The sequence below is a fragment of the Electrophorus electricus genome, chromosome 26 (genome assembly GCF_041902795.1).
Source record: "Electrophorus electricus isolate QZ-2024a chromosome 26, ASM4190279v1, whole genome shotgun sequence".
Classification (NCBI taxonomy): Eukaryota; Metazoa; Chordata; class Actinopteri; order Gymnotiformes; family Gymnotidae; genus Electrophorus; species Electrophorus electricus.
In genome coordinates this window covers 4830503-4842337 of record NC_137522.1, presented here as the reverse complement: position 1 = coordinate 4842337, position 11835 = coordinate 4830503, and the positions used below count along the sequence as shown (strand labels likewise).

General features: G+C 41.9%; 1 protein-coding gene across 2 annotated transcripts; it reads right to left on the bottom strand.

The window, feature by feature from the left end:
* Positions 1-2954: 2954 nt before the first annotated feature.
* On the bottom strand, positions 2955-8910 carry alpi.1 (alkaline phosphatase, intestinal, tandem duplicate 1). 2 transcript variants are annotated; one of them, XM_081708307.1, is made up of 11 exons: positions 8789-8910; positions 8259-8381; positions 7780-7895; positions 6879-7053; positions 5881-6053; positions 5357-5491; positions 5189-5264; positions 4834-4966; positions 4503-4696; positions 3916-4032; positions 2955-3628 (listed from the first exon to the last, which is right to left on the bottom strand). In XM_081708307.1, the coding sequence occupies exons 1-11, from the start codon at positions 8880-8882 to the stop codon at positions 3351-3353; spliced, it is 1614 nt and encodes a 537-aa protein (XP_081564433.1). In that variant the 5' UTR covers positions 8883-8910; the 3' UTR covers positions 2955-3350. The 2 variants fall into 2 exon arrangements, with proteins under 2 accessions (XP_081564433.1, XP_081564434.1); XM_081708308.1 differs by lacking the exon at positions 5357-5491.
* Between the last annotated feature and the right edge of the window lie 2925 nt (positions 8911-11835).

Below are 11835 nucleotides of genomic sequence, written 5' to 3'. Positions count from 1 at the left end.
AGCCAGGTATTTCCCACACTTTTCTCCATTCCTCTTCATCAACTAATTTCCCCATTTGTCATTCCCCTTTATTTCAGGACCAGCATCTATTGATTTTATTCTTCCTTTTTTTCTCCTAGTTATTTGTTTAACTTTCTATTTTATTAATTTGGGAATAAAGGAACCCTGGTTCAAACTGGACTTGTGCTTCACCTGTGTTTGACTGAAATATCACATTACATGAAGTGAAGCAAGTCTCATCGCATTGGAAGAGGCTACTGACCGAGGGCAAACCATCAGAAGACACCAGCAGCACCCTAACCCCAGTCATCAGCTGAATGACTGTCCAGACTAGGCCCTGTGTAACGGTGAGCAGTAAGGAGGTGGAGAATGTGCAGAGAAGAGTGAGATTTATTAGGGGCAAATCCAGATTCAGAGTCGTTAGGGTAGTCCAGGGTCATAGAGCCAACATAGAGATTCCGAGAATACATGACAGCAAACAAACAAAAACACACAAAGGCAAACAGGGGAAGCAGGCTATAACAGGCTATGAAGAACTCAGAGGCTAAAAAACACAGTCAGACTAGGATACACAGAGTACAAACTTACAGATACAGGCTTTCAGACATTCATTTACATTAGCCGATGCTTTTATCCAAAGTGACTTACAATTATGACTGAGTACAACTTCAGGGTTAAGTGGCAACTTGGTAGTGGTGGGGCTTCAACCAGCACAGAGACATTCAATGAACAGCAAAGACACACAGAACAAGACAGGGTTTAAATACATGAACTTAAAAAGACAAGAAATGAGGAATAGGTGTGGAAAATCAAACAAGGGGCGGAGAAAGCAAAACTATGGAAAGGAATCAAAACACAAGACAGGGAAACCATGGAACAGGGAAGCCAGAAGGGACTAAATGTGACACCCTGAGGCACTACCCTCAACTGCCACTCAATTGCCTCTTATGCACAACTACTCATAGGGCAATTTTCTAAAGTATTCACTCACTCTAAAAAGGGTGGATCATGTGGCCATTCTCCCCTTCATCTTAATCAGGAACAGGACTGCAGTGGTTTATTCTGTACATGAATTAATTAACAGGACAATCGCTTATGATCGGTCGTCTTCTTGACAAGAAGCGCTAGCTCCTATGCCCCACACAAACAGTTCAACTCTGCACTTCTAAACCTGCCAGCGACACCTCCAACTTAATGTAGCTGGGTCGCACAACTCCTGTCTTTGGAGGAGCGTAACCAATACCCCCAAACCAACCTTTGCCTGTTCTATGGAGCTGGTGATCATAGTTGACCTGCCTGTGCTATCCATCCTCCCCTGATCTGGTTGTGTACACAGGAAGCAGAAAGTAAGAGGGGAAAGCCCCAAGTCAAAAAGGTTAGCAGCTCATCACATGCTTGCTCCCTTCTCACTTGCTCCCTCAACATGGTGGTCTCTCTTTCAGTTGCAGCCTTAATCGATTATGGAGGGCAACAAACTTTACGGACAAAGCTCTAGCCAGAGCCATGTAGATTGCCTGTATTTTCCAGTCAGCATTCTATGCACAGGCATTTGAATACCTATGGGAGAAAGAACCAACTGACATCGCACTGCACCTGTCACACTGTGCACTAGCACGCTACACACCAAAAATCTCTTCCCTTCTTATGTATTTATTTTCCTTTGTAGCTCATTGCGCTTTGTTTACCCTGGCTCTGCACTCACAATCCCTTAATGTCCTCGAAGAAACAAGATATTGTCCAGTGGTCCCATTACTGCACCTCGAATTGTCTGTGTAGTGAAATTGCCCCTTCTCACTACTATGATACAGAGACCTCAAATACTAGTCTCCCAGTCCAAGACTTGAAACACTATCAGTGCTTCAAGTTTTATACAAAATTGTATTTTATAACTATTTGAAATATGTGCACAATTATGTCTTGAAACTTCTTGCTGTTTATCTGAATGTAAAATTTAAGAAGAATAGACTAAATTTAATGTATTTGAATTGCTCAGTATATTAATGCAACGATCAAAAACATTCCATGTTAATTAACTTCATTGTGAAGGTTCACCCCTCTTGCGAATCTCTTGGTGCCTGTGCTATGTAGTTTTGTTTTCATTTTGACTCCACACAGTGATTGTGTTCCCTGCCTCTAATGTTCCACAACTGTTTTGAACCCATTTATACCCTGTATCCTTTTCCTTCATTTCAAAATCTTTTGTGTGTGTGTTTATCATCTTCAAACCTTTTGTCCATTTTACATCTTCTACGATTTTGGAGTCACTTTCCACTGTAACAAGAGTTTCCTACTGACCTGTGTTTGATCCTGCATGACGATATCGGAAAATGGGATACCTGAAAAATGTGTCCTGACATTATTTTCTTCCAAATGTCCCTGCATGAAACTGGACACGCCCTTATAAGTTTGCAAGAAAACATCTAGCTAATTATTAAAGACTCATATAATAATAGCTTTTTGCAATTTGAGGTCAATTTGACCTTATTTATTAAACCTGTATTTTTTCTATTATTAGTAATACTCATAAAATGTTATAAAAATCTTTTATAGAGAATATGATTGAATATGAACAGTGAACAGGAAATATGAACAGTCAGAAAATATGAATCATGTTAGATTTGTTTTACTACAGTTACTACATGCATTTATAGCAGAGCTACTATTGAAATACTGATGGTAGGTTAAAACATAAATGTTGTTCCAATGGCAGGTGACACTGACAACCTTTTGACATTTCCACTGGGATAAATTCTACACAGGGGTGACTAGTAAGCTGTCACACCACATACTGTATGACCAGTTAATGGGTGAAATAAACTGGTGAAGACTACTGTGCATGTCTCAACTACTCTCTTTTGTTCATGTCAAAAAAATGAATGGTGTGTCAAAAGAGGAAAGGTCACACTCTCATGAAGATAATATTACAGAAGAAGTATACTTAAGAAATTTATTTGTGGCATCATATACATTATGCATATTCAAACTATACAAAAGAGTTGTTAGAAAATGCACTTAAATCCTTATATATACACTAATATACTCATATTCATGTAAAAAGTAATATAAAAAGACATATTTGGTTGTAAATAAAATTGTAGAAATTCGTTATAAACCAAATGTGCACTGAGTACGTATTTAACTACTAAAAGTTAAAATTCAACATTTATATACCAAATATCATAATATCATATAACATCATATAAAAAGAATTTGTAAAAACACCTGTTCTAAGCATTCTATATCTCATCAGTCAGTAAACTGCTGTTAAAGAACTATCTATATAACAAAGACAGATGGGAAGAGAGAGAAATAGGTTAGATTTCCAAGTACCTCAAAAGTGACTTACATTGTCATCTGGTCATGCACCAAAGCAAACTGCATATGGAAATGAAGAGTCCAGACAGTGAGAAGTAGGGTCTGTGAGCCACACTTTGGTGAGGGTGAGGGGGGCAGTGGGTATAGGGCTCAAGACAGGCTGCATAGGCCATAACATGTGCTACATAGTGCTGCTCTTTGACCCCATGGAAAAGGTGAGCCATGGGGCCTTTGGCATAGATCGCCACATCCTCACCGCCATGAGTCTCAGCATCCAAAGGCACTGCTGCTTGCTGCATATATTCTTCATTGACTGGGGGGAGAACAGTCCATGAGACCACAGAAAATACATCAATACACAGTATAAACAGACACACACTACTAATCTTGACTCTTTTAGAGGTAGAATTTATAATATAGAGTTTAAAGTCTATGCATAGCTTTCCTAACCTAACAGTAACCATAACCTCAGGCATTTTTTGTCATTGAGACCTGCCAAACCTCAAAGAGCAAAATGCAAAATACACAAACAACACACACACACACACACACACACACACACACACACACACACACACACACACACTTAAACACACTTACAGTAATCTACTGCTGAGACATTAGCCCTCGTCCCATTCACATGTACATATCCAGGCCCGTTAGCATACAGGATGCTTGTGAAGGGAAGTCTATCATCAGCATTCTTGGGAGCTAGACCTTAAAACAAACAAACAAGCAACACACTATAGCAACAGAGGAACAGTCACTTGACTTTGCATAACTCAAGGAGGAAGGCTAATCTAGGACCAGAGATGTTCATGAGTCACTTTTATAAGGGCAAGACAAATCTCAAGTCTCTGGAGTATTAGTCCGAGTCACTTTTCAAATCTCTGAGGTGTGAGTTAAGTCTTGAGTCTCTGGATAAGAGTCCAAGTTGAGTCTCATACATACCTAAGCATGAATTTGCCTAATACTTGAACATGGCTTGTCCCGGGGAAGATAGTCATCCTCTCAATTAGAAAGGAAGGCCAGTTGCGGGTACACTATTGCTGCATCTAATGTTTACCAGCAGTACTATTTTAACAGTATTTAGCTGGACTCAGTTAAGCAAAAATCCAAGTTGAGTCTTGTTGGTTCAGTAAAAACCGGAGTCAAGTTGAAAGACATTTAAAAGATGTCAGAAGTACCAAAAATGGGGTTCCCTCGAGGTGTATTTCCACCAAACGTAAAGACGTGAGAGTGATCTGCTGTGACAACAGTGAGGGTCTCGGACTCTTTGGTCAGCTCAGATGCCCTCTGCACGGCTCGGTCGAACATCACCGTCTCTGTCAGTGCGAGCTTGGCAATACCGTCATGGTGCCCATGATCAATTCTCCCCCCTACAGGCAAAATAAGTCAGTGAATAATTAAATTGATGAAATAAATGAAATAAAATATGAAATTACAACACATTTTTAAAAATTGAGTTACATATAAAGGTGGGCATCAGAATCATATGTAAGTGATTAGTTCTTATCTTCCACAAAGAGGAAAAAGCCTTTGGGGTTCTTGCTCAGGATCTGAACAGCCTTCTCGGTCATGTCCACAATGGAAGGGTCACGTGTGCGGTTTCTGAACACCTCAAACCTCATGTCCTTGGGTTCAAACAGACCTAGAATTAGAGAATGTTTCAGAATGTCCCAAATGTCCCAAAGCAACTGCTGAGGCTCATCTATTTACAGGATACAGCTGAAATGTAAAAAAAAAAAAAAAACCAGCTAATAGTCATCATCTAACATTAATTAAATAAATAATTGTAATCTCAGCATTGTGTTCAGATTATAAAAAAAGACAGGATTAAGGCAGAACAATGCAGAGCATGAAGTTATATTACCCAGAAGACAGTCTGTGGTTCTGACATCCACTGTGTTGAGCTGCTCCTTGTTCCAAACATACCGAGCATTCCTGTCCTGAGAAGGAGCCACACAACAGATATGGTCAAAGTCAAGAGGGCAGAGATCCCTAGGCTGACCCATAAAAACAGAGTGCACAGGGAGCACACCTTCCGTGCATTCAGCCAGACCTCAATGAGGTTCTTTTTGTCCTTGCGATCTCCTTTACGCGAGGATGAGGAGGGGTATTCTGGATCTGGGGTACCTTTCGGTGTCATATACATGCGCCCACCACCAAGAATAACCTACAATGGTGAGAATGTGCTTATCAGGGATGTGCACCCTAAACCTCGTTAGGCAACTTAATGAATGTGTACAGCTGTTAAGTTCACTGTTTGGCAGAGGATTATAGTTTTACTTTTTTGACAATTGTATTTTTTGATTGTAAATAGAAGCTTCCTTGAAAAAACAGTAAAACCCAAAAGTCTGAGACCACTATCAAGAAACATAGTTTTTCAGATGAAGGGTTACACCTCCGATTGCTGGACTCTACTGTTTTTCAGTTTTCTAAAATATTGTGCTCCTAATAAAGACCATTGTAAAAAATCTCCTAATGGAGATTGGTTTTGCTGTAGTTCTAAAAACTGATCTTGTAGCAGTTTTTAATGAGATTTTGCAATGGATAAAAGCTCACGTCAATGTCTGTGTTGGTGACAAGCTGGGTGGCAATGTCGGCGCAGCCCTCTCTGCGGGCAGTAGGAGGCAGGTCTGAGTCACTGTACCAGCTGCGGCTAACTGAGTGGGCATAGGCTGCAGCTGGGGAGGCGTGCTGGACACGGGTGGTGGTCACAATGCCCACGGACTTCCCTACACACACACACACATACACCCACATGGGTCGTGGTCACAATGCCCACAGACTTTCCTACACAAACAAATACACACACCCACACACACAGTGTACCTCTTCAAGCAGCCACATTCTGTGATGAAATGACATGTTTGCACTTGTTTCAAAAAGCTTTGCCCCTGTATAAGTACACATATAGTTTTGCACTTGTTCAAATACACATATATCCCACACTCAAATTCAGGAGTTCTATGCATGCACAGACCTCACACATGCTATTTGTGGATATTTTCCACATAGAAGGATGGAAAGAGCTATGAAGAATGAATACGCCGCTGTGCTGAGGTCTTGGGCAGGTTTTTGCTTGTTTAATGGCTTAATGATAGGAAAGTGTTTTTGGCTTTAGTGTCTCAGTTTGTCTGCCTATAATTAGAGGATTCAGCTTCCTCAGACTTCCCAGTCATGTATCAGAACAAGAACAGTAACAACAGTAATCACTCACAGAAATAAAAAAATAAAAGCATAATAGTTAGATCTGAATTAGAGCACCGGCCACAGGTCAGCCACGCCAATATGTCTCAAAGCCAAGATGCAAGACTAAATATCATGACATTAAAGCTCCATATCGGACGCTTAGTTTTGCTGATGGCGTAATAAAGTGACGCATAGGAAAAAGAACACTGATCTGCTAAATTGTCTGTCCTGTAGATAAGGACCTATAAATACCAATTACATCAAGATGGAACATAAATACAGAGTAGAACATGAGCATCTCCTCCCATAGTGCCTAACCATTAGCTGTAATGATGTCAGCGTGAACCTTAGCGTAAACCGAAGTGTACCTTGGGCTTTGGCGCGGTGCAAGACAGAGTACACTTCGTTGCCAAAGGTGGTGTTGCATTCGTAGGGCACCGCGCTAGCACTCACTCCAACCGTCTTTGAGTTTGCCTTGACCCCGCAGTGATATGCGGTGGCAGTGCTGGCGCTGTCTGCCACCTGCTTGTCCACGCTGTAAGTCTGTGCACAACACAATGGCCTGCTGGGTCAGCTGATGAGCACGCATGTCTACAGTACACCAGCACAAACTTTTCTTTGGGCATGTGTTAGAAAACAAGCACTTAAAACACTGTGATTTGATGTGAAATACATATACTACCACTCAAACCAAATATATAGCTCTCTAATAATTTATTCTAGGGAAATACATATTTAAAATTGTCATGGAAAATGGGCAGTCACACATTTCGAGTTAAAATGAAACAGTAGCGTTAGGACATCTTCCTCCGGTTTAAATGTCATTATCTGATGTAGCAAAGTGGAACCTTTAACTAATTGCCCAAAGGTTTTAACATTGGTCTCAAACTATCACTCAAAAAATGAAAGTAATACTGAGGTTTTCCTTGGCTACTGGTCTGCATGAGACTAAATTCAGAGCTTCCTGTTTTCACCACAGGCTCAGTAAAAATAGACAACACAAATATTTTTTTTCCATATTTTTACACTCATACATATGTATGTTCAGTCATACATATACACACAGTTTGCACCTTCAGTGTCAATCTTTCACACACACACAGACACACACAGACACACACACACACACACACACACACACACACACACACACACACATCTGGTGGAAGGCATAGGTTACAGGCTGAACTGTGACAATGAGTGTACGAGCTGCTGCAGGGAGCTGGAGATGGGTGGGTGTGGATGGGGTGAAATGGTGGAGCTTCAGACCTTGGACAGGGCAAGATAAGGGAACCTGTCTATGGTGAGGTCGGTCTCCTCCCCATACTGCCCCTCCATCTGCCCTCGCAGAATACGGGCTGCAGACACCGTGGACACGCCCATCCCTGCATGATAGACAGGTGGCACTATAACATGACTGGCAGCCTGGTCCTACTGGCAGCCTGGTCCACTTTTATCCAAAGTGACTTACAATTATGACTGAGTACAACTTGAACAATTGAAGGTTAAGGGTCTTGCTCAAGGACCCAACAGTAGCAACTTGAACCAGAAACCTTCCAAATACAAGTCAAATACTTTAACCACTGAGCTACCACTGCCATAAGTTTCCTATAGTGAATAGAATAGTCCAGGTATATTTTTACTTTCAAATCAAATTAAAAAGTTTATAGCAGTGCAGCAAGCCCTATTTACATATATGAAGCCAGACAAATGAACAGTAGATTGGCGACCCCATGGCTAAAACTTACCATCACCGACGAAGAGAACAATGTTCTTGGCTCGATGGACATGTGGTCGTAGGCGGAGCGCTTCATCCAGCGACTTCTTGGCTTGCTCATTCCAGTAGAAAGGTTCTGCTTCTCCCCCAGCTTCTAATGACCATGGCATAAAAAATAAAAAGTTGCCATAGGAATGACTGTTCTTGCTCCAGAAACAGCTGCTTTGATTCATCTGCAGAGCTACAAGGGAGGAAGAGACTCCAGCTCCAATCTGTTTTGACACGACCCAACATGACCCAACACGACCTGACCCGAGCAACCCACATTGACAGACAAGCTGTGACAGCCCCTGCCCAAGCTCCAAAATGACACTCGCCTTTCATTCACCTAAAGAGCTCCAAGAGTGAGTCCGTCTCTGGTTCCACTCCACGGTACACATGCAGGAAACATGGCTTCAAGTTAAGCCGTCGCCTACACACAATAACTTGTGAGCCTGCCATGGGGGGGGGGGCACCTGGTGACCCATGCATGTGAGGACAATAGTAGCTCTGTAGTCTCACCGGAGAAGATTTGCAGACTACAGCCGGTGCCCTGGAGCAGAGGAGTCAGCAGGAGGAGTAGAGGGATGGGGGTCTGGCAATAAGCCAAACACATCCTGAACCTGAGACACAGAGCGAGAGAGAGAAAGGGAGAGAGAACCAGCTCAAACACAGCCTGACGCAGGAGAGGAGTGTCTCCTCAAACCTCCAGCCCGTGCTTTTTAAGGCCAGGATAAGCTGCATGCCGGCACCCCAGCCAGCCCATAGGCATTGGGAATGGGAGAAGCAAGGGAGACCACACAAGATCGACAAGCCCCTCACTCCCACTCATTTCCAAGCGCTTGCGTTGCCATTTTTAAAGGCAGCTCTCCCCTCCCCATAAGCACATTATTGGAACTGAAATGACACTCTGATGTGGTGAATTGCTCCGCTGTGTGTTTTATGCACTCGTTGATTCACTCGTTATGCACTCGTTGACTCATATCATAACGCCGCAGTTTTTTTATTTTTCTTTATTTTTTTAAATTTTTATTTAATATATATATATTTTTTATTACCTATCCCTGTAAATGACTACAATATGTAATAGATGGCCTGTACATTATGGTGATTAGAGTAATATATAAATGCTGCCTTTCTCTCTGTCTCGCTGAGGTGGGAGCATCACCAGCGAAAAATAATTTGCAGACTAACTCAGCAAAATTGTGTGTTCTTTGTGGGGAAATAAAAGTGAATTGCATTTTTCCTCCATGAGGTAGTGGAGATTGAACGCATCATGAAAATAGAGGAGGGGGCAGAAGGGAAAAGTGGGGATAGCAAATACGGAGGTACAAAACAGCATCAGGAAACTTCTGTCAGCACTGAATCCATGACACATGGTTCTTTAGATATCACTAAACAGTGCTAAGGGATCTGTTGCCATTCCACCCTGTATATGAAGACCAAGGTATTGCTTAAAGAGAACAGCAGAGCATGCTTGCCCACATGTGATGAATACAGGGGTGAATAAAAGAAGAAATCTGAGCTTCTCCCTTTATGAGGCCCCACATGATGTGTCCACACCAAACATACTAATGTAGACAGAGAAACCTAAAACCCAGCTAGCACAGGCATGCCACATAATTGTTTTCCTGGGCTTTTCTTGGAGAAAGGATTTGAGGGAGAAGACCATGTATGTGCTAGTGATGAGATGTGGTACACGGCAGACTGATAATTCCACTGTTCGCTAAGGTTTCCTGGAATCAGCTAGTTGTCCCGTAAGATGTAAGATGGTTCTATTGATTACAAGGAATGTCATTAATGAGGGCAGAATAACTAAAGCTCTTTTTCAAATTACTCTCTAATATAGAGAGTAATTTAAGGAATAAAATATTTGTGTGTAAAGTTAGTGGTACATGTTTTTAGAGTTTTATGACCAGTGAGATAGGGGCCTGAATGAGAGAGAGAGAGAGTAAGAGTGAGAGAGTGAGAGAGAGAGAGAGAGAGAGAGAGAGAGAGAGATAGAGAGAGAGAGAGAGAGAGAGAGAGACAGGGAGAGAGAGAGAGAGATTAAGAGAAACTGATATGCCTGAGCTTTTGATCAGTCCATTCAGCGATATCCTATGGTTTCTATGCCTGTGCTAACCTATGGTATCATAACCTCAAAAATACAGTCATGGTTAATACCATGAATTCATATCAGTGAGCTCAGATTTTTCACAGCAAAAGTTGGCTCCTTACAAACAGAACTTTCTGCAGCTGCCAGAGGGATTGTCTGGGGGCAAACAAGCAATAAAGAGACAGTTTTTCATTAAATAAAGAAACACAGAGAGACAGTAGTTTTTAACGAGCCCCATCAAATACCACATACCAGACCAAGGCTGTTTCCCATGGCCTAAACAACTAACCACTGCAATGCTTTAATGTGATCTCTTAGTGCAAAGCAGCAAATAAGGCATGTCTCATCATGTATGACAGATAAAGATACATTACATAAGGGATCTGTTTTCAATAAATAGTAATAAAACTGTGCATTTTTATAAAATGCTACCATAGTACTTGCAGTAGACGGGAACAGGAATAGACATACAAACTACAAAGAAGACCATCTTTGATCCAATTTATGTGTAGTGCCTACTGAAAAGGTGGTGATATTAAAGATGTGCCCAATTTCCATGCAAGATATGGCAGATACAGGCATGAGGACTTTCTTACCTCCAGCATCAGAGCCAGTATGTCTACAACCACACAACAAAAACAGGTAGAGTCTCAGCTTCATGGTGACCTGTTCTGCACAGGGTTGATGGGGGTTCTGGGGTCTTGCTGTTTGACCCTCATCCACACCCCTGCCCTGAGTTCCTTCTTTCTCCTCTATCTCCCTCTGGCTTTAAAAAAAAAAGAAGAAAAAAGTCAAACAATAGTGGCTGGCGAAGTTGTTCACCTCTGGGGAGTGATTAGGCAATAAATTAATTATGTTGATGTGTGTTTCTCTAGTGAATTTCAGTTGAGTTTTTCAGTTGAGTTGAGTAAAGAGAGAGAGAGAGAGAGAGAGAGAGAGAGAGAGAGAGAGAGAGAGAGTGAAAGACAGGAAGAAAGACAGGGAGAAAGAGAATGTAGCATTAGTAGGGAAGGAAATAAAACTGTTTACATATTTCCACCTCTTTGGGTATTAGAAAATATCTACAGACTTTAAAAGTACATACAGCCTTCCTCCCAGTATTCTGTAACCACCTGGGAGAGCCACTAGGAGATCTCACCCTCAGTTAGTGCCCTCCTGAATGGGAGATCTCTGCCTCAGTTACTACGCTGCTGACCAAAAGATCTCTCCCTCAGTTACTACCCTCTTGACCAGGACATTTCTCCCTCAGTTACTTACCTCCTTGCTCAGAGCTTCTCTGGATCTCTACTGGACCCCAGTGAAAAGAAGATAGATTACTGCATTCTCTGGGCCATGTTCAGAGGAGATGGACAGAAGGAAGGGCTTGCAGAGACATGTTAGGGTCAAAAAAGGCAAATGGTTTCACCATAGCTGTGAGAGAATCATGCCCTGTGTTTGTGTGTGACTGTGTGTAGGTTGTGTGTGCTAGGGG